Source organism: Pogoniulus pusillus, chromosome 6 (genome assembly GCF_015220805.1).
Source record: "Pogoniulus pusillus isolate bPogPus1 chromosome 6, bPogPus1.pri, whole genome shotgun sequence".
Classification (NCBI taxonomy): domain Eukaryota; kingdom Metazoa; phylum Chordata; class Aves; order Piciformes; family Lybiidae; genus Pogoniulus; species Pogoniulus pusillus.
The window spans coordinates 28,730,683-28,753,890 of NC_087269.1; the positions used below are offsets into that span (position 1 = coordinate 28,730,683).

Consider the following 23,208-nt stretch of genomic DNA (forward strand, 5'->3'; position numbering starts at 1 on the left):
GGGTTAAAGGACAGCCAGAAGTTGTCACCTTTCTCTTCTTGGCCCTGGTATTTTCTGGGCGTTTGAGGATGCAGAGCTGAGGCTAGGGTGGAAGGGGCCACCCTGGACTTTATCTTGGGTTGCTTAAGTGCTGGGTCACCTGGGTGCTCTCCCAGGCATTTTATCTGTAAAGAGGTCCCCTAAAACCCAAAAAATGCCCCCTCAGAAGCCCTTCCTATGGGGTTTTGTGTGCCCCCAACCTCCCCTGTCAGGTGGGCATCTTGAGTGTTCTCTCCACAGGGAAGCTCTCTGGCATCACCACCAATGCTGACTCCGGTGACCACAGCATATCCAAAGGGCAGCAGGTGCCTCAGGATGGAGCCAAAAACCCTGTCAGCAAGATCTCATCCAGTAAGTGTCCCTGCCTGGGCAAGGAGCTGCTGCTGCTGCAGTGTCCCTGCTCAGGGGTGCAGCTTCTGCAGCTGCAGTGTCCCTGCTTGGGTTGGAGCTTCTGCAGCTGCAGTGTCCCTGTTCGGGGAAAGAGCTTCTGTAGCTGCAGTGTCCCTGCCTGGGGAAAGAGCTTCTGCAGCTGCAGTGTCCCTGTTTGGGAAGGAGCTTCTGCAGCTGCAGTGTCCCTGCTTGGGATGGAGCTTCTGCAGCTGCAGTGTCCCTGTTCGGGGAAAGAGCTTCTGTAGCTGCAGTGTCCCTGCCTGGGGAAAGAGCTTCTGCAGCTGCAGTGTCCCTGTTTGGGAAGGAGCTTCTGCAGCTGCAGTGTCCCTGCTTGGGATGGAGCTTCTGCAGCTGCAGTGTCCCTGTTCGGGGAAAGAGCTTCTGTAGCTGCAGTGTCCCTGCCTGGGGAAGGAGCTGCTGCAGCTGCAGTGTCCCTGTTTGGGAAGGAGCTTCTGCAGCTGCAGTGTCCCTGTTTGGGAAGGAGCTTCTGCAGCTGCAGTGTCCCTGTTTGGGAAGGAGCTTCTGCAGCTCCCTGTGACGTGGGAAGGTGTAGGCTATCCAGCAGTGGTTCTGGGAGGGCTGACCCTCTGCAGCTGCACCCTGGATGGCTGTCTGCAAGCCCTGGCTCTCGATCGCCATCTCGTGGAGTCTGGGATCCTGCAGTTCGCACTGCTCTCCCTTTGCCTCCTGCATTTTATATCCTTCTCCCTTTCACTTTGAACTGTCCTCAGCCTCCTCTCTACCCAGGCCAGGGAGGTGGCCTCTAGCTTTTGCTCCTTGCTTAGAGTACAGGGGCCAGATGCACCATGACTGGACTCAAGTTGCTGGTTTGGAGCATCCTGCTCTGTTTTTTAGTCCCATCCACAGATTCCTCGAACTCCAAATTCATCACCACTTCTTCCTGCACAGGCATTGCCAAATGGGAACAGAGAGCAGTGGTTTGGGTTGCAAAAGACCTTTCAAGATCATCAAGTCCATTCACCCCGCAGTCAGCAGAGGCATCTGCAACTAGAGCAGGTTGCTTAGAGCCCCAACCAAGCTGACCTGGAATGGCTTCGAGGATGGGGCAGCTCCCACCTCCCTGGGTAACCTGGGCCAGGGTCTCACCACCATCACTGTCAAAAATGTCTTCCTTCTCTCTAGTGTAAGTCTACCCTCCTTAGGTTTAAACCATCACTCCTTGTCCTGTCACAGCAGGCCCTGCTGAAAGCTCTGTCCCTAGCTTTCTTAGAGGACCTCTTTAATTACAAGAAGACAGAAAGGGAAAGTTGCCTTTGGGACCATCAGAAAGGTGCAAGGAGGGGAGCCTATGGCTCAGGGCTGACCTCATTGCTGTCTACAACTCACTGAAGGGAGGCTGTATCCAGGTGGGGTTGGTCTCTTCTGCCAGGCAAGCAGCAAGAGAATAAGGGGACAGAGTCTGAAGTTGTGGCAGAGGAGGTCTAGGCTGGCTGTTAGGAGGAAGTTGTTGTCAGAGAGAGTGATTGGCATTGGAATGGGCTGCCCAGGGAGGTGGTGGAGTGGCTGTGCCTGGAGGTGTTGAAGCGGCTGTGCCTGGAGGTGTTGAAGCAAAGCCTGGCTGAGGCCCTTAGTGCCATGGTCTGGTTGATTGGACAGGGCTGGGTGCTAGGTTGGACTGGATGAGCTTGGAGGTCTCTTCCAACCTGGTTGATTCTATGGTTCTATGATCTTAGAATCAGAGAATCATGCAGGTTGGACAAGACTTTCAAGATTGTTGAGTCCAACCAATAGCCCTACTCTCCCAAGTTCATCACTAAGTCATATCCCCAGGCACCACATCTAAATGGCTTTTAAACCCCTACAGGGATGGTGGCTCCATTACCTTCCTGGGCAACCTGGTCCAGGGCTTGAACACCCTTTCAGGGAAGACACGTTCCTAATGTCCAACCTAAACCTTGCCTGGTGCAAGTTGAGGCTGTTTCCTCTTGTCCTATCTCTTGTTCCTTGGGAGAAGAGAACAACCCCCACCTCACTCCAGCCTCCTTTCAGGGTGTTGTAGAGAGCCAGAAGGTCTTCCCTCAGCCTCCTTTTCTTCAGACTCGGTGTCCTTCAGCCCCTCCTCCCCAGCCCTGTTCTCCAGACCCTTCAGCAGCTCCCTTCCTTTTCTTCAGACCTGCTCCAGCACCTCAGTGACTTTCTTGTTCTGAAAGGTCTTCATCTTCCATGCTTGCTGACGCTGCTCTCTCCTTCTTCCAGGAGAGCCTTGCCTGGGGGACAAGTCCATCTTCTGCCAGATGGAGGTCCTGGCTCGCTACTGCTCCATCCCTGGCTACAACAAGCTCTGCTGCGAGTCCTGCGGCAAGAAAGCCACCTCTGCCACCGGCTCGCCCCCTGCCGCTGGCCCCAGCGCTGCCACCGCAACCAATGGGCCCAGCCCCACTCTGCCACTCTCCCCTGGCCCCACCATCCCTGTGCAGGGACCCGCTGGGGACCTCACCCCAACGCCTGAGGCCGGAGGGCTTCTCGACTCCGGTGCTTTCCCTGGGGGGCTGCCAGCCCCGAGTGAGCCAGCCAGGGGCCAGGCAGCCAGGTAACCTGCTGGGCACCACCTCACCGTGGGGCAGGGGAAGCCTTTCACCTCCTTCCCTCTCCTCCTCCGCCTCCACCTCCTCCTCCTCCCTTGCTCTTTCCTCTCCTCCCCACCTCCAGTGGTGGTTTTCACAGGTGGCACAGCCAGGTTTGGAAATGACTCATCCAGAAATTCCTGGGAAAAGGACCTCTTTTTTTTTCCCCTCACATTCCCTCCTACCCTCCCAGCTGTGGGATGGTTTGGGGATTTGTTTTTGACAGCATCACAGAAAAGCAAGTGAAAAGCAGCAAACCCCAGCAGCAGCAGCAGCAGCAGCTCTGCTGAAGGTAGATGAGCTGCTTCCTCCCGAGGTGCTACAAAGATTTGGGAGGAGGAGCTTTCGTGTTGCTTTTGCCTTCCCCCTGCCCCCGAGCAGCAACACCAAATGTGCTGGAGAGGAGGTTCTTGGCTCAGTGGTCCAGCCCTGGACACTTGGTGGTAGCAGTGGGAGGTGCTGGGAACTTGAGTGCGGGCAAGCAGCTGGAGGAAGGTGTTGAGGTGGTGATCTGGAAGGTGTCTGCCAATCTCCACAGGTCTGTCATTCTATGAAGTTCCTTTTTTAAAGTTGGGGGGTGGGGAAATGTGGAGAAATGCCCAAACTGCCACCCTGGGCTGTCCCTGTTGGGGTGGAGAGTTTGGGAAACATGTCTGGGGGTAAAATGGAGCATGAAGACATGGCCCAGCTTCTCTCCTGTGTTGTGGGATCAGCTGGTGGTGGTCCAGGCAATTCTACCATAAGAGCAAAGTCAAAGACCTAAAATCCACCTCTCACCTGATGGTGACTTCTGAGCCACCAACCTTGAGTTAATAATCTCCAACCCCAAGCTCTCCAGGCTCATCAGCCTGATCCCTGCACCCTCACAGCTGTTGCCTATGGGCCAGCAATGCCTGTTGGAGGCAAATGGCGATGACTGGGAAGCTGGGAATGGATTTCAGGGGCAGTTGCAGAGGAAGGAGAGAGGAAGGGAGGTGTTGAACAGCGTTCAGTAATTCTTGTGCCAAGTACTAAATCTATGCACAGCACTTTAGGAGCCTAGGGCTGCCTGCAGCTTGCTTGGTGTGCAGGCACAGGCTCTACCTGGAGGAAGCAGAGCTCTCAAAACCTCTCCAAAGCGGGGTCAGGCAGCCTGTCATGTCCCCAAGGGGTGTCACTGTGGGGGGCTGACATAATTTTGGTGCCTGGGGGGGAATTAACACCCCCAGATGTGGTCCAGGGGAAGGTGGGCTTCTGGGTGGGTTAGGTGCTGGCAGGGAGGAGGTTCTGAGGATGGAGAGGTGGAGTCTGAGGAAGGCAAGGCTTGGCAGGTGGACCAGTTTGGCATTGCAGCATGGGATCTTTTGGGAACATGGGCATGGTGTGGGTGCAGCTGCTGGCCCTGCTGTCTTGGTCGTATGATGAGCAAGGGTGGGACATCTGGGGCAGTGTCTGGGAAGCTGTAGGTGTCTGGGGCTTGCTGGTGAGGGCACCCACGGTACTTGGCACATACTGGGATCATTTCAGTGCCATCAGTGCCAGGACAGAGCACTGCATTGATGCAACTGCAAGAAACTTGAGGTTGTGGCATCTGGAGGAGCTGCTGTCAGTGTGTTGCTTGTCCTTGGCCCTTGCTGGTCTGGAGTGGGCTGCAGCAGGGGAGAGATTGAGGTACATGCTTTAATTGACTTAGGGAGTGTCCTTCTCTGGAGAGATTCCAAACCCACCTGGATGTAGCCTACTGTGGGGGACTCTGCTTTAGCAGCTGGGTTGGACTGGATGGTCTTCAGAGATCCCTTCCAACCCCTGCCACTCTCTAAGGGATTGGAGGGATGCCTACAAACTGCTGCCTGGGTGTGGCCCTGAGTAGCCTACTGTGGGTGACCCTGCTTTAGCTGGTGGGTTGGACAGGATGGTTCCAACCCCTGCCACTCCCTGAGGGATGCCTACAAACTGCTGCGGTGCAAGACCTCCCATGGGATCATTGGGGTGCTTGTGTGGGTGTACCAAGGTTAGGATTCATCCCCCCAGGCTGCTGACACCACCTCTGTGCCCCCTGGCCAGCCCAGCCACCAGTGCTGCCCTCCAGGAGAGTGCCAGCCTTTATTTATTGTGCCAAAGATAACGCTCCGGTTACTCTTCCAAGGAGCAAGTGATGCTGAGGGTCAGGGTTTAATGGCAGCAGCCTAGCAGCAGTGGTGGAGTTGTGAGCTCTAGTGGTGGGGGTTGTGAGCTCTGAGTGAGTGGTTGGACCTGATGATCTCAAAGGTCTCTTCCAGCCTCAATGGTTTCTGCAGTCTCTGTGTTCAGGCTGTGCCACAGCCCTTGCCCACTACTGGGATAGTGCTGGGCTGGCTCGGGGCAGGACTTGAGCTTTTCCTTGCCCCAGTCAAGGCTTTCCTCCAGCATTCAGCTCCTTGCCCTGTAGCTTTGGAGGCACTGGCTAAAACCAAAGCCTTCTCCCTGCCTCACAGATGGGCTTTGATGTCTGCAGCATGCAGGCTTAGGTGCTTGTGTGCTCGCTCACCCCTTCCTCCCGAGCTCTTGGCTGCCTCCCCCTCCCTTTGGTGCTGCCCTGGGCATTAGTGCTTTATCACAGTAGCAATATTTGCAGTGGTTCCTTCAGCTATACCTCGGAGGAGAGCTGTGGCTCCCCTTCTGCACCCCCAGCCAGGATCTCCCAGGGCTGGTGGGGTGGTGGTGGTTTGGGGCAAGGGAGCTACGTTGCAGGTGCTAACCCTGGCTTCCAGCCCGGAGAGGAGCGGAGCGAGATTTTGAGCAGGGTGCCAACCCCCTCCTTCTGCCAGGGGTGAGTGATGCCACAGGGCTGGCACCCAGCATTTTGGGCAGGCTGTGGCTCGGGGAGGCAGTGATGCCACGGCCCAGCTGCCAGCAGGAATTTGCTCCAGTCTCTGGGAGGAGAGGCTGCATCTTAATCCCCTACATCCTCCTGGGTTGGATGCCCCAAGTCCTTGTTGGGCTGTAACCTTGTGTCCAGGTGTTACCATGATGTATAAAGTTTTGTACATACCAGATTCAGAGCTTTTTAACTTTTAATATTTATTAATTTGGGTGGGTTCTCTCTCTCTCTCTCTCTCTCTCTCTTTTTTTTCCCCTCCCCTTTTATTTTTTTTTCCTTTTTGAACTCTAACATAATGTAAAAAACAAAAATAAATCCACATCAAACTTCTCTGATTCCTTCTCTTGGGGTGATCAGTCTGTGCCTAAGGGGTAGGCAGTAAGGAAGTGTGACCCCCCCTGTGTGCTTGTGGAGATGGAGTTCACACAGTCAGCCACTGTCCTCTTGTTTTGTTTCAAACCAGACCTGGTTTGGCAGAGTTGTCTCCCTTTTCAGTAAGCCCAAGGCCCAGTAAACCTCACAGCTGGCTAAATTACAAGCACCCTGCAATCCCTGCCGCTGTCCCAGCGTCATCTGAGTGTCTCAGTGACCTGCTCTATTTTCAGCTGCCCCTGCTGACTGCAGGGGGAGTTGGACTATGTGATCTTCAGAGGTCCTTTCCAACCCCAACCAGTCTGTGGTTCCACTATCTGCTTCCTGACAACCCAGCTCCTTTCAAGCTGTTGTTGGCTTTATGGCACCAGGTGCTTGTTCCCAGGGTGTGGGATGATGTTGGGATCACATCCCCACTGCCAGGATGACAGGTGAGCTGCTGAGGATCCTCCTAGGACCAAACCTACCAGTTTTTTTTGTCAGATCTGCAGTGACACAACCCTTATGAGGAGAGGCTGAGGGAGCTGGGGGTGTGCAGCCTGCAGAAGAGGAGGCTCAGGGCTGACCTTATTGCTGTCTACAACTCCCTGAAGAGAGGCTGTAGCCAGGTGGGGTTGGTCTCTTGTGCAGGCAAGCAGCAAGGGAAGAAGGGGACAGAGTCTCAAGTTGTGCCAGGGGAGCTCTAAACTGGATGTTAGGAGGAAGTTGTTGTTAGAGAGAGTGATTGGCATTGGAATGGGCTGCCCAGGGAGGTGGTGGAGTTGCTGTACCTGGAGGTGTTGAAGCAAAGCCTGGCTGAGGCACTTAGTGCCATGGTCTGGTTGATTGTCCAGGTCTGGGTGCTAGGTTGGAGTGGCTGAGCTTGGAGGTCTCTTCCAACCTGCTTGATTCTATGACTGTGACTTCTATTACAATGTGCCCTGGGATCCTGAAAGTCCAGGTGCTTGGTCCTGGAGGGCACAATGCTGCGTTATGGGCTTGGGGAGCTGAATCCAACCCAGCTGCTGCCTGTCTCCATTAGCTGCTGTCTCACTTGTGTTGCAGTATCCTAAATCAGCTGAACTGATGGTGAAAAGCACCTCTCTGGCCTTAGGGGACACAGCCCTGTCTGCCACTGTTGGCAGAACAGGAGAGGAGCCTCTGTGACCCATCTCTAAATGCACACCTCCATATCTAGGTTGGCAAAAATGAAGAGAGGTGCTGGTGATTTGGGCCAAGAAAAGCTTCTGAGCTTGCACTGGCCAGTGACACCATGGTCAAGTAATAGAGAGCAGTGAAACCCATGGCTGAGCAGCCATGGCCAAGGTCAGAGTGTGTTTTGTCACCCACCTCCATCCCTCGTGTCCAGCAGGGAGGCATGGTGCTGAACAGCAGCTTTGTTTGCTGCTCATCAGTGAGGCTTGGCCGAGGTTGCTTAGGCAATCCCTGAAGCAAACTCTGGCATGGCCTTGATTGCCCTGGCTTGCAGGTGGCTCCGTTTGCCCTGGCTTGCAGGTGGCTCCGTTTGCCCTGGCTTGCAGGTGGCTCCATTTGCCCTGGCTTGCAGGTGGCTCCATTTGCCCTGGCTTGCAGGTGGCTCCATCTGCTCTGGCTCCATCCTCAAAGGAAAAGGATGGTGCTGGGTGAAGGCTGTCTCCACGCTTGGGGTCAATTTGCCCTGTTGCTGGTGGCTGCAGAGGCCACGAGGTGGTCCCCAGCTCAGGATATGTCTCTTGGGCTTGTTCTCCTGCATCTCATGGGCAGGTGGTGGCAGAGAGGTGCTGGTGGAGGTGCTTGATGAAGTCTACCTGGGACTGCGGCAGGACGCGGTTAGTGACAGATGCAGGGATCCAGCCCTTTGGGAGAGAAAACACCCAGGGGTTGGTGCCACTGGGACAGCCATCCCAGGGAGGAGGGTGCAGTTGCACACTGGAATGTGTACCCCGTGCTGTCCCACCCCACATCATGTGGTGGCACTTGCCTTCAGGTCCATGCTGAGGAGCCAGGTGAAGTGGGTACGAGCAGGGTCCCCTGCCAGCGGCTGCAGGACGATGCAGCTCAGCCGAGACTCAGCCCTGCGGTGGAGAAGGGAGGGGGCAGTGAGAGTCTGCTCCAGGGAGGGTGTGGAATCACAGCATCACTGAACAGCAGAGGTTGGAAGGGACCTCCAGAGGTCAGTGAGTCCAACTCCTCTGCCAAGGTAGGATCCCCTAAGGTAGTCTGCACAGGAATGCATCCAGGTGAGGTTTGAAAGTCTCTAGAGAAGGAGACTCCACAACCTCTCTGGGCAGCCTGTTCCAGTGCTCTGTCACCCTCACTATAAAGAGGTTTCTCCTCATGTTGAGGTGAAACCTTCTCTGGTCCAGTTTGTAGCCATTGCTCCTTGGCTTATTGTTGCTGACCAGCAAAAAGAGCTTGGCCCCAGCCACTTAGAATCATAAATTCAGTTGGGGTTGGAAGGGACCACAAGGATCATCTGGTTCCAACCCCCCTGCCATGGGCAGGGACACTTAACAGCCACTCCTCAGATATTTGTACACCTTGATCAGATCCCCTCTCAGTCTTCTCTCCTCCAGACTAAATGACCCCAGGGCTATCAGTCTCTCTACATAGGGGTGCCAAGTCCCCCAGTCCCCCTCGTGGCTGTCTGCTGGACTCTCCTCCAGCAGGTCCCTGTCTCTCTTGAACTGGGGAGCCCAAAACTGGGAAATGGGAACAATGACATTGCAGAGGAGGCAGCCTTTGTTGGGCCTCCATTGCCATGCCTGGTGCAAACCCATGGTGGCAGTGGTGGGGCATGGCAGCCCATGATGGGGTGGGGACGATGATGACTTTACCTGATGCACCCCTCTTGCAAGGGCAGAGGCTCGGCGTGGGTGGCAGTGCCCACCAGGTAGACGGCCGCGTCCCTCCTCCCGCGGTGCCGCACGCTGATGAAGTCCCTCTGACCCACCACGTTGCCAGGGCTTGGGGCAGTGACCTCGTGTGTCACCAGCGTGTCCCTGCCCACGCGCCGCAGCACCTGCCGGAGCGAGGAGAGCCCTGGGCCTGAGGCTCTGCGGGGGGGGCATCCCCAGCACCCTCTTCTGCCCAGGGGACTGCAGTCACCTTGGTGACAGCGGCATGAGAAGCAGCAGCAGCAGCAGTAGGGGGGCTTGGGGCTGATACCTGTGTCTCTGGCAGGTTATGAAGGTGGAAATCAGGTGAGATTTTGCAGCCTTTTTAATCTGGGATGGGGCTCTCTTGGTGCTGTTCCTCTGAAGGGGCAAGGAAGGGGTGCCAATAAATAAGCAGAAGGAGAAGCTCAACAGGAGCCAGCAGTGTGCACTTGCAGCCCAGAAAGCCAAGCAGAGCCTGGGCTGCAGCAGCAGAAGTGTGGCCAGCAGGTGGAGGGAGGTGATTCTCCCCTTCTACTCTGCTCTGCTGAGACCCCACCTGGAGTACTGCATCCAGTTCTGGAGCCCCCATTGCAAGAGGGATGTGGAGATGCTGGAGTGTGTCCAGAGAAGGGCCAGGAGGATGCTGAGAGGGCTGGAGCAGCTCTGCTGTGAGGACAGACTGAAAGAGTTGGGGCTGTGCAGTGTGGAGAAGAGGAGGCTCTGAGGTGACCTTCTTGTGGCCTTCCAGGATCTGAAGGGGGCCTCCAAAAAAGCTGGGGAGGGACTTTCTAGGCTGCGAGGGAGTGACAGGACTAGGGGGAATGGAGCAAAGCTGGAGGTGGGGAGATAGAGGCTGGCTGTGAGGAGGAGGATGTTGGTCATGAGAGTGGTGAGAGGCTGGAATGGGTTTCCCTGGGAGGTGGTTGAGGCCCCATGGCTGGAGGTGTTTAAGGCCAGGCTGGCTGAGGCTGTGTGCAGCCTGCTCTAGGGTAGGGTGTCCCTGCCCATGACAGGGTGGTTGGAACTGGCTGATCCTTGTGGTCCCTTCCAACCCTGACTGATTCTATGATTCTAAGCAGAAGCTGATGGACACTTGAGCCAGCCCAGGCAAGCCAGGGAAGGCTTTCTGAGGCTGGCTGCTTGCTTAGGGATTTGGGAGATGAGAAATAAGGCAAATCCTCAAAACAAGCCCAAGGCAGAACAGAAGCTTCATGGGGCTGCCCCTGCAACATGATACAGAATCATTTTGGTTGGAAAAGACCTTCAAGGTCACCACATCCAACCACTAAACCCTCACTGCCAAGTCCACCATAAGTTCTTTACTGTGAAGGTGGTGGAACACTGCAGCAGGTTGCCCAGGGAGGCAGTTGAGGCCACATCTCCCCCCTGGAGGTATTCAAGGTGAGGCTCAGCGAGGCTGTGAGCAGCCTGATCTAGTGAAGGATGTCCCTGCTGGTTGCCAGGGCGGTTGGACTGGATGATCTTTGGAGGTGCCTTCCAATTCAAACCATTCAGTAGCCTGCAGAAGAGGAGGCTCAGGGCTGACCTCATTGCTGTCTACAACTCCCTGAAGGGAGGCTGTAGCCAGGTGGGGTTGGTCTCTTCTGCCAGGCAGCCAGCAAGAGAACAAGGGGACACAGTCTGAAGTTGTGGCAGGGGAGGTCTAGGCTGGACGTTAGGAGGAAGTTGTTGTCAGAGAGAGTGATTGGCATTGGAATGGGCTGCCCAGGGAGGTGGTGGAGTTGCTGTCCCTGGAGGTGTTGAAGCAAAGCCTGGCTGAGGCACTTAGTGCCATGGTCTGGTTGATTGGCCAAGGCTGGGTGCTAGGTTGGAGTGGCTGAGCTTGGAGGTCTCTTCCAACCCGTTTGATTCTATGATACTATGAATGGTTCTGTGCTGGGTTTTGCCTCTTTTTCTGAGCTGAGTCTCCTGACCAGCTGCATCCCTGACATTAGAAGGCTGAGTCCCCCAGAGGTGGGATAAACCTCTGTGAGCAGGCACCACGTGAGAAGACAGCTTGGAAACAGCACATGTCTTGATGCCACCGCACTGGTGAAGAACATCTTCTCTCCCTGAGGTGCCACCCTGCTCTTGCAGGAGCACAAGTATTAGCTTAAATCCTTCAGCTTAGCTTAAATCCTTCAGTGAGCTCAAACCCCCTCTCTAAATGGGATTATTTTGGGGTGCCAGCAACCTCTGGGGGTGCCAGCATCCTTCCTCACCTTACCTTCACCTGGCTGAGGGTTGGATTCCACCGAGGCATCTGCTCAATCCTCTCAAAGAGCTCCTGGTGCAGCTGTGCCACTGGCACAGCCAGAACCACCTCCGCCCGGAACACCTTGCCCAGCCCGGGGAGGGCAGCGCTGGTCACGGTGGCGCCAAGGTCCTGGGGGAGCAGGAGGTCTGTGTTCCACCACTGCGACTGCTTGGGGTTTGGAAGCTCATTTCTGGCTCAGATAAAGAACTCAGCAAACAGCTTCATGGACAACTACTGCCACCAGCACCCACAAAGTGGGGATGAGACACCCCCTCAGGCTGTGCTGCCACTCAGGGAGACCTGGATGGGTTGGAGAGTTGGCTGGAAGGGAACCTCCTGGCGTGCAACAAGGGCAAGCGTGGAGTCCTGCACCTGGGGAGGAACAACCTGGTGCAGCAGGACAGGGGAGGGTTTGGCCTGCTGGAAAGCAGCTTTGCAGAGAAGGACCTGGCAGTGCTGGTGGACAGGTTCACATGTGGCCAAGAAGGCCAGTGGCATCCTGAGGTGCATTCAGAAGAGTGTGGCCAGCAGGCTGAGGGAGGGTCTCCTCCCCTTCTGCTCTGCCCTGGTGAGGCTGCACTTGGGAGTATTGTGTCCAGTAGCAGGGGGGTTGGACTGTATGATCTCCAGAGGTCCCCTCCAACCTCCACCATCCTACGATTCTACAGGAATGCTCCTCGTTTCCTGAGGATTATCTGGGCTTCCCCTTCCAAGCTTTTTCCTGCTGCTAGGTTACTTTGCAGATTTGCCTGCCTGTGGCTTCGAGCAGAAGGACTCAAGAGAAGCAAATCTCCCCTCTCCAAACTCATCTTCCCCTCCCGTGATTCAGCGTGGAGCAGCTGGAATTGAATCACAGCAGGGTGGAGGTTGGGAGTGACCTCTGGGGATCAGCTAATGCAGGTATGTCTGGCTGCACGGGAATGCATCCAGGTGGGGCTGGAATCCCTCCAGAGAAGGAGACTCCACAGCCTTGCTGGGCAGCCTGCTCCAGGGATCCAGCACCCTCACAGCAAAGATTCTTCCTTATGTTTAGGTATGAATTTTGGTTCTCCAGTTTGTGCCCACTGCCCCTTGTCATCTCACCGGGCACCACTGAAAAGAGCCTGGCCCCATTCTCTTGCTCCACTCCCCCCTCCCCCTTTAGTTATTGATCAGCATTGCTCAGATCCCCTCTCAGGCTGCTCTTCTCCAGGCTAAACAGCCCCGGGGCTCTCAGCCTTTCCTCCTCACAGAGATGTTCCAGGCCCCTCAGCAGCTTTGTAGCATCCACTGGACTCACCCTAGCAGCTCCCTGTCCCCTTTGAACTGGAGATGCCAGAACTGGGCCCACTACTTTACCATCATCACTTCTGCCTTCCAGATGGTGTGGTGCTGCAGGATGCTCAGCGCTCGCTGCAGGGCCCTCTCCCCTTGGGTGACATAGGAAAGGTCCACGCTGGAGGTCTGGCTGGGGCTGAGGTCTCCAGCAGGGTGGGTGCATCTGGCTGTAGGAGCAAGGCAGAGCAAGGTGAAACCTCACCAGGCTTTGCCTGTGTACCTGGCTGCTGGGACAGAGCTGGAGCACAGTGGTTGGTGACCCAAAGTCTCTGCTTTTAGCATGCAGTTGGTCTCCCTTTGGGCTTGGGGACATCTTGATGCAGAGAACTTTGCTCCCAGGAGAGTCCCTAGCATTCACAGGATCACAGATCACAGGATGTTAGGGGTTGGAAGGGACCCAAGGGGATCATCCAGTCCAACCCCCCTGCCAGAGCAGGACAATGCTATCTAACACAGAGCACAGAGGAGCACATCCAGACAGGCCTGGAAAGGCTCCAGAGAAGGAGACTCCACAACCTCTCTGGGGAGCCTGTGCCAGTGCTCTGGGACCCTTGCAGTCAAGAAGTTCCCCCTTGTGTTGAGGCAGAACTTCTTTTGCTGCAACTTACACCCATTGCTCCTTGTCCTATCCCAGGGAGCAGTGAGCAGAGCCTGTCCCCCCTCATTCACGCATGAGGGATGCATGTAAGTTACCAGGAAGATCAGCCCAGCAACAAGAAGACAACTCTGTCCCCCTAAATATGAGTCAAATCATCTGGACAGGAGAGCATCTCAACGCACATCCCTCTGTCACGTGTGGCAGGGTGGTTGTGAGTGGCCTGGTAGCCCAGGTTGACCTTACCTGTTTCCTTCCCCATCAGCCTCTGAGCAGCATGAGGCATCTTGGAAGGCAGGTGATGGGATCCTCTTTCCACCAGCCCTCTCATGTCCTTCTGTGTCGCTGCAATCACTGTTGTCTTCAAGCCTAGGGGAGAGACATGTGGGTGAGGAAGACCATGGAATAGAATCACAGATGGGTTTGGGGTGGAAGGGAAGGTTAAAGGTCATCTAGTCCAACTCCCTGGCAGTCAGCAGGGACACCTACAAGTTGCTCACAGCCCCAAACTACCTCAAATGGTTCCAGGAATGGAGGTTGGAGTGTGTGTGTGTGTGTGGTATCTGCCACCTCCTGGGGCAGTGTCTCATCACCCTCAGTGTCAAACATTTCTTCCTGCAGTGCATTCTGAATCTCCTTCTTTCAGTTGAAACCATTATCCTTTGCCCTGTCACAACAAGCCCTGCTCAGGAGTCTGTCCCCAGCTTTCTTGCTTGCCCCTCTGTGTACTGAAAGGCCTCCCTGGAGCCTGTCAGGCTGAACAATCACATCTCTCTCAGCCTGTGCTCCACCCAGCCCTCGAGGTGCAGTGTCCCACATCTGTGCTGGGTGCTGCTCTGCAGCAGTCCAACACTACCCTGCATGTGATACAAGGTAGGAGCTGGACAGCTGCAGAGCTGTGACCTTCCCAAGGCACCACCTCCTCAGGGGATGCCCACCAGATGCGGACTCAGCATCTCCCTGAGGATCACAGGCTCACAGATCACAGGCTCACAGGATGTTAGGGGTTGGAAGGGACCCAAGGGGATCATCGAGTCCAACCTCCCTGCCAGAGCAGGACCATACTATCTAACACAGAGCACAGAGGAACACATCCAGACAGGCCTGGAAAGGCTCCAGAGAAGGAGACTCCACAACCTCTCTGGGGAGCCTGTGCCAGGGCTCTGGGACCCTTACAGTCAAGAAGTTCCCCTTTGTGTTGAGGCAGAACCTCCTGTGCTGCAACTTACACCCATTGCTCCTTGTCCTATCCCAGGCAGCAGTGAGCAGAGCCTGTCCCCCCTCTCCTGACACCCAGCCCTCAGGTATTTATAGACATGTAGTAGATCCCCTCTCAGTCTTCTCTTCTCCAGACTAAGCAGTCTCAGCTCCCTCAGCGTCTCCTCATCAGGCAGTGCCCTCCAGTCCCCTCATCATCCTCCTAGCCCATTGCTGGACCCTCTCCAGCAGATCCCTGTCCCTCTTCAACTGGGGAGCCCAAACCTGAAGGCAGTATTCAGGATGAGATCTCAGCAGGGCAGAGCAGAGGGGGAGGAGAACCTCCCTTGCTCTGCTGGACACACTCTTCCTAACGCACCCCAGGGTCCCACCGGGCTCCTTCCTGCTGGTGCTTCCCGCGGTCAGGGAGGGGGAGCTGCGAGGTCCTTACCGGGCAGGTTGCGGAGGGGGTCGTGGGCGATGCCACAGCACAGCTTGAAGGTGGCCTGCAGCATGGCAGGGCAGGGGGCTGCCTCCGGAGCCTGCCGCATCCCCGCCGGCCTTTATAGCCAGCCTGAAGGACAGCACCTGATGATAGCACCGCGCTGCCAGATAGCAGCTGGGAGCAAGGAGTGCTCAAGGACGAGGCAAGGCAGAGGAGGAGCCGAAGGGAAAGGCCACGCTGGTGCTGAAGGAGCAGTCCCTGCCCCTGCCCCTGCCCCTGCCCCTGCTCCTGCGCTGCGCCAGAGGCACGCTGCGGTGCTCCGCGGTGGCACTCAGTGGAGGGCTGTGGTGCCAAAGGCAGCTCCATTTACCTGGAGGGAAGGATGGGGAGGGAGATGAAGCCACAAATCGAATGCTGAGTTCAGTTTTGGGTCCCTCCCTGCAAGAATCATAGAATCACAGTATCAAGCAGGTTGGAAGAGACCTCCAAGCTCAGCCAGTCCAACCTAGCACCCAGCCCTGGCCAATCAACCAGACCATGGCACTAAGTGCCTCAGCCAGGCTTTGCTTCAACACCTCCAGGCACAGCCACTCCACCACCTCCCTGGGCAGCCCATTCCAATGCCAATCACTCTCTCTGACAACAACTTCCTCCTAACAGCCAGCCTAGACCTCCCCTGACACAACTTGAGACTGTGTCCCCTTCTTCTCTTGCTGCTTGCCTGGCAGAAGAGACCAACCCCACCTGGCTACAGCCTCCCTTCAGGTAGTTGTAGACAGCAATGAGGTCAGCCCTGAGCCTCCTCTTCTGCAGGCTGCACACCCCCAGCTCCCTCAGCCTCTCCTCACAGGGCTGTGCTCCAGGCCCCTCACCAGCTTCCTTGCCCTTCTCTGGACACCTTCCAGCACCTCAACATCTCTCTTGAATTGAGGAGCCCAGAACTGGACACAGCACTCAAGCTGTGGCCTGACCCATGCTGAGTAAAGGGGCAGAAGAGCTTTCCTGGTCCTGCTGGCCACACTCTTCCTGATCCATTCAGGTAGTTGTAGGCAGCAATGAGGCCACCCCTGAGTTTCCTTTTCATCAGGTTGCACACCCCCAGCTCCCTCAGGTCCCCCAACACCCAGTGTTGCTCACATCTGGTGCCCCCCCCCCCCCCCCCGAGCTCACCATGCTTACATCTTCACCCGGGCCTGGAGCCTCTGGTGCCCACCATACCCAGTGTGGCCAGTGTCCTCCATACCAGGCATGCCCCTAAGTCCACCGTCCCTGATGCTCTCAATAATCTGTGTCCCCTCACACCTGTTACCTCCTCACACCCATAGCCCCTCGTGTCCACGTTTACCTTCAGCCCATGCTGTCCCAGGCCTGGAAATCCAATGTCCCTGGTATGCTCCACACTCAGTGTCCCCCCCACACTTAGTGTCCTCCTCACTCCACACCCAGTGCTTTGAAGTCTCTCCCATCCCGCTTCTAAAGCCCAGAAAGCCTCTTGGGCTCCTTGCCTAAACTTTATGGCTGTTGCTGCAGTGATGCTGCTTGAAACAAAAGCATCCAACCCCACCTGGGCACTCTGCTGCCTCATCTTCAGCTACTCTCTACCAGCACCCCCAGCTCCCTCTCTGCCTGGCTGCTCTCAGCCACTCTGTCCCCAGCCTGTAGTGCTGCTTGGGGTTGTTGTGGCCAAAGTGCAGAACCCTGCACTTGGCCTTGTTAGATCCTCTTCTCTTGAACTGGAAGAGACCTTTAACCCAGCACTGCCAGGTGGAAAATATCAACTTTCTTCCTATGGATTGTGCTAGAAGGTTTTATCCCAGCCCTGGGGACTTCTTGACTCCAGTTCCCAGGCTCCCTGCCTTACCCACCAGCCCTGGCTCCAAGCTTTTCCCCTCTGGGATAAGCTCTTGGCACAGCAGCTCTGACTTGCCCAGCTGTGTCCTGTTGCAGCTCCACAGCTTTCTCCCATCATTTCTGATTGCTGGGCAGGCTATAACAGCAAACTCCTGAGGGCTGCCTGCTCCTTGGGTGCTCTGGTCTTGTGTCCTGCTCTAGTGTGACTTCAAAGGAGGTGGCACCCGGGCGAGGGCTCGTCTGAACGTCCCACGCTGGCTGGCAGGAGACCTTGTGGAGGTGCAGGTGGAATGGGCATGGCCCAGAGCAGCTGCAAGGTTTGCAGCAGTGGAGCGAAAGGTGCCCAGCTGCAGGCCTATGGAAGATTGGCTGCTCCCGGAGCTCCCTCTTCTGTGCTCCTTTGGTGAGTTCCAAACCCTTTCTTCTGCCTTTGTGATGGAGCCTGGAGAGGCATTTAGGGTGAAGTGGTGGCAGGAGCATCTGTGAGGAGGAAAGGCTGAGAGCCCTGGGGCTGTTGAGCCTGCAAAAGAGCAGCCTGAGAGGGCAGCTGATCAATAGCTCAAGTGTGGGGGGGCAGGAGCGTGGGGCCAGACTCTTTGGGACTGCATCCCAGTGACAGGACAAGCAGCAACAGGCACAAACTGGAACCCAGGAGGTTCCATCTGAACAAGAGGAGAAACTTTGGTATGAGGGTGCTGGAGGCCTGCAGCAGGCTGACTAGAGAGGTTGTAGAGCCTCCTTCTCTGGAGAGAGCAGATTGAGGGAGGTGATTCTCCCTCTTTGCTTCACTCTGCTGAGACCCCACCTGGAGTACTGCATCCAGTTCTGGAGCCCCCATTGCAAGAGGGATGTGGAGATGCTGGAGTGTGTCCAGAGAAGGGCCAGGAGGATGCTGAGAGGGCTGGAGCAGCTCTGCTGTGAGGACAGACTGAAAGAGTTGGGGCTGTGAGTGTGGAGTGTGGAGAAGAGGAGGCTCTGAGGTGACCTTCTTGTGGCCTTCCAGGATCTGAAGGGGGCCTCCAAAAAAGCTGGGGAGAGACTTTTTGGCCTGTGAGGGAGTGCCAGGACTAGGGGGAATGGAGCAAAGCTGGAGGTAGGGAGGTTCAGCCTGGCCATGAGGAGGAAGTTGTTGATCATGAGAGTGGTGAGAGGCTGGAATGGGTTGCCCAGGGAGGTGGTTGAGGCCCCATGGCTGGAGGTGTTTCAGGCCAGGCTGGCTGAGGCTGTGTGCAGCCTGCTCTAGGGTAGGGTGTCCCTGGGCATGGCAGGGGAGTTGGAACTGGCTGATCCTTGTGGTCCCTTCCAACCCTGCCTGATTCTAGGATTCCAAACCCAGCTAGCCATGGTGATCCTGGCCAAGCTGCAGTGGGTGACCTTGCTTTAGCAGGGAGAGGCTGGACTGAATGATCTCTAGAGGTCCTTTCTGACCCCCACCATGCCTTATTTGGGTGGTGCCCCCCGCAGTTGGGCGCTGCCCCTGCAGCAGCAGCTCCCCAGGAGCGCTGGTCGCTGCCTGTGGGCTGTGCTCTCACACGCATTGCCCTCACTTTTGTGCACACTTTCTCCTGTTAGTTTTGTCTCTGCAGGAGCAGACAAGAAGCAGATAATGTTTATCTCCCCGTTTGGTGAGCTGTGCCCATCTGGGCTCCTGAGGGCTGGACGAGATGTCCTGGGAAGAGTCGGGGGGAAGAAAATATCCCAAGCTGCCTACGGTGAGAGGCTTGGGGGCCAGGAGAGCATGGCACTGCCACAGCAGCCCCCAGCTCCGGCCGCTGCGGGGCTGCCTGCTGGCCGCCGGGCATCCCCGGGCGCTGGGCGCCCTGCCAGCTCGGAGCAGAGAGGCTTTGAGCTGGTAGTGCTCAGCGGCAGCCGCTGGAGGGCGCTGCTGTCTGCAGCTCCCCATCGAAGCCGCCTCTGGAGAGCTGCTGCCTCTGGGCTGCTTTGCTTCTAACCCCTGGCAAAACCCCTGCCAGCTGGGGCGGGGGTGGGGTGTGCTGGCGTGCGAGACCCTCCCCCTCCTAGTAATAAGGCCTTGGCACATCGACCCTTCCTGGTTATCCCTGTGTGCAGCCTGCTCTAGGGTAGGGTGTCCCTGCCCATGGCAGGGGGTTGGGACTGGCTGATCCTTGTGGTCCCTTCCAACCCTACCTGATTCTATGGTTCTATAACCCACCACCACCAAAACCATCCTCAGCCCAGCCCAAGGGGTAGCAGTGGCATTTGCTGGTTTAGGTTTGCTAAGCAAGCCCCAGCTGAAGGATAAAGCTGCCTCTCTAAATCTCCTTTAGAGAAGGAGAAGGAAGAGAGGCAGCAATGGGAAAGGTCCTAAATGGCTGAGAAGTAAATGCCCAGGCTGAGAGGTTTGGGATTCAAATAGTCCTCCTCGGACACTGGGTAGCACAGTGTGGTTCAGGGTGGGGATTGAGGCTTGTGCAGGTCCATAGGTGCCAGCAGAGTTTAGAGCAGCCTTTAAAACACAGCCTGGGGCAGCTCAAACTCTCACCATGAAGCGTGAGGAGTGGGAAATAAAGGGATGCTGCCAGTGAAGGGTGAAGGTGAGGAGCAAATGGGACATGGAGCTGCTATCAGCAGCAAGCTGAGCAGTGCAGTAAGGACTATTCAGGCTCCCAACCTCCCATGGTCGTGTAGGGATCTTCCTGTTCAGATCCGAGGGCAAGTCCCAGGGCAGTTGTCCTTGAGGCTTGCTCTGAGTGAGACTGCCCTGGAATCAGCAGAGCCTTGGTGGTGGGGAAGCCCTGCTCCTAAGCAAAGCCTTGGATGGGCTCCAATACCTTTGCAGCAGTTGCTGGAGAGGGTAGGGCAGCATCTTTGGCCCCACGGGAGCCCTCTCGCAGGGCTGCCACCAGCCCTAAGGGTGCTTCAGGGCTTTCTGGCAGCAGAGGTTGCCCAGGGAGGTGGTTGGAGCCCCCTCCCTGGAGACACTGAAGGTGAGGTTCCACAGGGCTCTGGGCAGCCTGGTCCAGTTAAGGATGCCCCTGCTGACTGCAGGGGGAGTTGGACTGCATGACCTTGGGAGGTCTCTTCCCACCCAGACCATTCTGTGACTCATGTGCCCATCCCGCAGCCCAGATGAGGCTTTATCTGTGCATGAAATCTGGACCTAGAAGGGAGATCCCTGAGCAGCTCTGGCAGTGCTGCTCTTGCTGGAAGTGCTGCGTTGTGGGAGCTGCTCTTGGCCTCTCTCTGTCTCTCTTCTTCCCAACTGCCTGCCCAGAAAGGAGTCCAAGAGAGAAAGAATAAAAACACATGGCATTTATTTCTGCTCACAAGCCATTAGGAGTCTCCAGATGGAAAAGCAGACGAGTTTCCTCCTCCCAAAGCAGGAGGAGACTCGGTGCTATGTTGTCAGGCCCAGGAATTTATTCAGAATGCTCCAAATTCCTCCTTTTCCTCCTCAAAACTTCTGTAACACGAACAAAAAAAGGGCTAAAAGTCTATTCCAAAGGCATATTCTGCTCAGGGAAGGGCTGAGGCAATGTTGCTTTCTCCTGGTGAGCCTAACCCCTGCAGTGCTGGAGAGGGGTTGGGGGTGGCTGTGGCTGATAAGAATCAAGCTGGAGAAGAGGAATGCAAGCCAGCAGAACAACGTCTACTGGGAGCTAGAGGTACTTGTCCCAAACAGTCACCAAAAGAGCCCAGACCTCAGCAGAAAAGGGAAGCTGCTGGAACTCCTTGTTGCTGGAACGCTGCCTTCCAGGGTGCAGGCTGGAGGCAATCTTATCTCCATCTGCCACCTCGATTAAGAAGAGAAGGGGAGCTGCTGCTCAGGAGATAAGAGAGGCCAGAGGCTTCTCCATTAGTATGTAAACTTTGGGTGAAAAAGGGAGGTGAGAAGCTCTAAGCAGAAGCCAGCTCCGAGGAAAGGGGTTTTGAGTCTCTGTGCAGCAGTGGAAGGCTTATTGCTGTGTGCTGGCTTTGAGGAGGAACATAGAATCAGTCAGGGTTGGAAGGGACCACAAGGATCAGCAAGTTCTAACCCCTCCTGCCACGGGCAGGGACACTCTACCCTTCATCAGCCTGGCCACAGCCTCATCCAGCCTGGCCTTAAACACCTCCAGCCATGGGGCCTCAACCACCTCCCTGGGCAACCCATTCCAGCCTCTCACCACTCTCATGCTCCACAACTTCCTCCTCACCTCCACTCTCAATCTCCCCACCTCCAGCTTTGCTGCACAGGAAGAAGGACTGGTGGTGGTGGTGGGAGGTGGAGGTGTCACCCTGCCACTTCTCCACTTTGGGTGGGATGATGTCCACCCTGAAGGGTGTGAACCCAAAGTAAGAGCTTTGTGATTTTTGTCCAAGATGTCCAAGACCTCCAAGCTCATCCAGTCCAACCTAGCACCCAGCCCTGGCCAATCAACCAGACCATGGCACTAAGTGCCTCAGCCAGGCTTTGCTTCAACACCTCCAGGCACAGTGCCTCCATCACCTCCCTGGGCAGCCCATTCCAATGCCAATCACTCTCTCTGACAACAACTTCCTCCTAACATCCAGCCTAGACCTCCCCTGCCACAACTTGAGACTCTGTCCCCTTCATTTTGGCTGGAGGAGATCTTTAAGAGTGAGCCCAGTTGTTTACCCAGCCCTGCCAGGTCACACTATGTCCCTCAGCATCACATCTGCATGGCTTTGACATCCCTCCAGTGATAGGGACTCCATCACTGCCCTGGGCAACCTAGGAGAGGCCTCTACACCCTTTTTGGGGAAGAAATTGTTCCTCAAAGAAATTGTTTTTCACAGAGAGTGATTGGCATTGGAATGGGCTGCCCAGGGAGGTGGTGGAGTCTCTGTGCCTGGAGGTGCTGAAGCAAAGCCTGGCTGAGGCACTTAGTGCCATGGTCTGGTTGATTGGCCAGGGCTGGGTGCTAGGTTGGACTGGCTGAGCTTGGAGGTCACTTCCAACCTACTTGATTCTATGATTCATCACAGCATGTTAGGAGTTGGAAGGACCCAAGGAGATGGAGTCCAACCCCCCTGCCAGAGCAGGACAATACTACCTAACACAGGGCACAGAGGAACACATTCAGAAAGCCCTTGAAAGGCTCCAGAGAAGGAGGCCCCACTCATGTCTAACTTAAACCTCACCTGGTGCAACTTGAGGCCATTCCCCATTGTCCTGCCTCCCTGTTTCAAAATGAGGACCCATGCTTCTGGCCCATGCTCTTTAGAAGGTTCTCTCGCAGTTTGCTCTCCCCTGCTTTAATTTTTCCTTCACTTCTCCACTTTCTGGGAAAGCTTTGGGAGCTGCATTCCTCTGCCAGCTCCTCTTTTCTTCTTTGGCCTTTTTAATGCAAATCTGACTCCCACTGAAGCACAAATCACTCCCTTCTGGCCTCACCCTAGCTGCCTGATTTGGCAGCAGCCACAGCCTCGGCAGCAGAAAGCAAATTCCCTTTAGGAGTAAGAAGATGGCACCAAGCTGAGTTGTCTCCACGGGCAAAGAAATGCAAACACCTTCAATTAATCTGGAAAGAACACACAATAATTGGCAGCAGGTTACGAAGCTTCTGCACCTTTCTCCCTAGGGGTTATCCCTGGGGTGAGTGTCTCTGTGGTTGCATTAAGGAAATCAGGTTAGAACTCCCACAGCTCCTCCAGAAATAGTTTTTTTCCCCTTCCCATGTTCTTGGAAAATTAGACAGTGGCAAAGCTGTGTATTCCCTCTTTCCACGAGGAATCTCTTCCCTGCTGGCTGCAGATCTGCTCCCTCCTAACTGCCTTGATAAATAAGGAGAAAACAGGGCATTTTGGGGTATAAGCTTGGGGAAAGAGTTTTTTGTGCTCTAAGAAAGGCAGGAGGAGGCTTGTGTTCACCAGGCACCATTGGGCTTCCATCAAGCCCTTCTGCATGAAGAGAGAGTTAAGCCTTTGGGGTAAGGAGGGCAGGTTTGGCCCATTCAAGCTTGAAGGAAGAGGTTCTTGTGCTCTAAGAAAGCCAGAAGGAGGCTTGTTTTCACCAGGCACCATTGGGCTGGGCTTAGAGCTTGTGCTCTAATAAAGGCAGGAGGAGGCTTGTGTTCACCAGGCACCATTTGGCTTAGAGCTTGTGCTCTAAGAAAGGCAGGAGGAGGCTTGTGTTCACCAGGCACCATTGGGCTTCCATCAAACCATTCTGCATAAAGAGAGTGCTCAGCCTTTGGGGTAAGGAGGGCAGGTTTGGCCCATACAAGCTTGAAGAAAGAGGTTCTTGTGCTCTAAGAAAGGCAGGAGGAGGCTTGTGTTCATCAGGCACCATTGGGCATCCATCAAGCCCTGCTGCATAAAGAGAAAGAGCTCAGCCTTTGGGGTAAGGAGGGCAGGTTTGACCCATACAAGCTTGAAGAAAGAGGTTCTTGTGCTCTAAGAAAGGCAGGAGGAGGCTTCTGTTCACCAGGCACCATTGGGCTTCCATCAAACCCCGCTGCATAAAGAGAGTGCTCAGCCTTTGGGGTAAGGAGGGCAA

The 23,208-nt window shown here is 55.7% G+C and overlaps 2 protein-coding genes and 1 long non-coding RNA gene across 5 annotated transcripts in view; 2 read left to right on the forward strand and 1 right to left on the reverse strand.

Annotated features, from left to right (window-relative positions):
• Positions 1–6,188, forward strand: part of ADAMTS14 (ADAM metallopeptidase with thrombospondin type 1 motif 14) — a 65,153-nt gene extending 58,965 nt beyond the window's left edge. For all 3 annotated transcript variants that reach the window (XM_064145054.1, XM_064145055.1, XM_064145056.1), the window contains 2 exons: positions 280–390; positions 2,647–6,188. In XM_064145054.1, coding sequence (XP_064001124.1) covers positions 280–390; positions 2,647–2,984 — 449 coding nt within the window. In that variant the 3' untranslated portion in view covers positions 2,985–6,188. The remainder of the gene's footprint in view (positions 1–279; positions 391–2,646) is intronic.
• A 1,763-nt stretch (positions 6,189–7,951) lies between these two features.
• Positions 7,952–14,971, reverse strand: LOC135176213 (steroidogenic acute regulatory protein, mitochondrial-like). Its single transcript, XM_064145057.1, has 7 exons — positions 14,901–14,971; positions 13,499–13,621; positions 12,679–12,824; positions 11,311–11,469; positions 9,042–9,226; positions 8,186–8,279; positions 7,952–8,060 (listed from the first exon to the last, which is right to left on the reverse strand). The coding sequence occupies exons 1-7, from the start codon at positions 14,962–14,964 to the stop codon at positions 7,959–7,961; spliced, it is 873 nt and encodes a 290-aa protein (XP_064001127.1). The 5' UTR covers positions 14,965–14,971; the 3' UTR covers positions 7,952–7,958.
• A 1,969-nt stretch (positions 14,972–16,940) lies between these two features.
• LOC135176517 (uncharacterized) lies at positions 16,941–18,581 on the forward strand. The gene is made up of 2 exons (XR_010302688.1): positions 16,941–17,148; positions 18,318–18,581. It is a non-coding gene; the product is annotated as an uncharacterized LOC135176517 (long non-coding RNA).
• Positions 18,582–23,208: the final 4,627 nt, after the last annotated feature.

Excerpts from the sequence above, each read along its gene's own strand:
- LOC135176213 (XM_064145057.1), bottom strand. The coding sequence starts at position 14,964 with ATGCTGCAGGCCACCTTCAAGCTGTGCTGTGGCATCGCCCACGACCCC. Across the intron at positions 9,227-11,310 it reads CAACCCTCAGCCAGGTGAAG|GTGCTGCGGCGCGTGGGCAG; the intron begins GTAAGGTGAGGA and ends TCGCTCCGGCAG. Across the intron at positions 8,061-8,185 it reads TCCTCAGCATGGACCTGAAG|GGCTGGATCCCTGCATCTGT; the intron begins GCAAGTGCCACC and ends TCTCTCCCAAAG.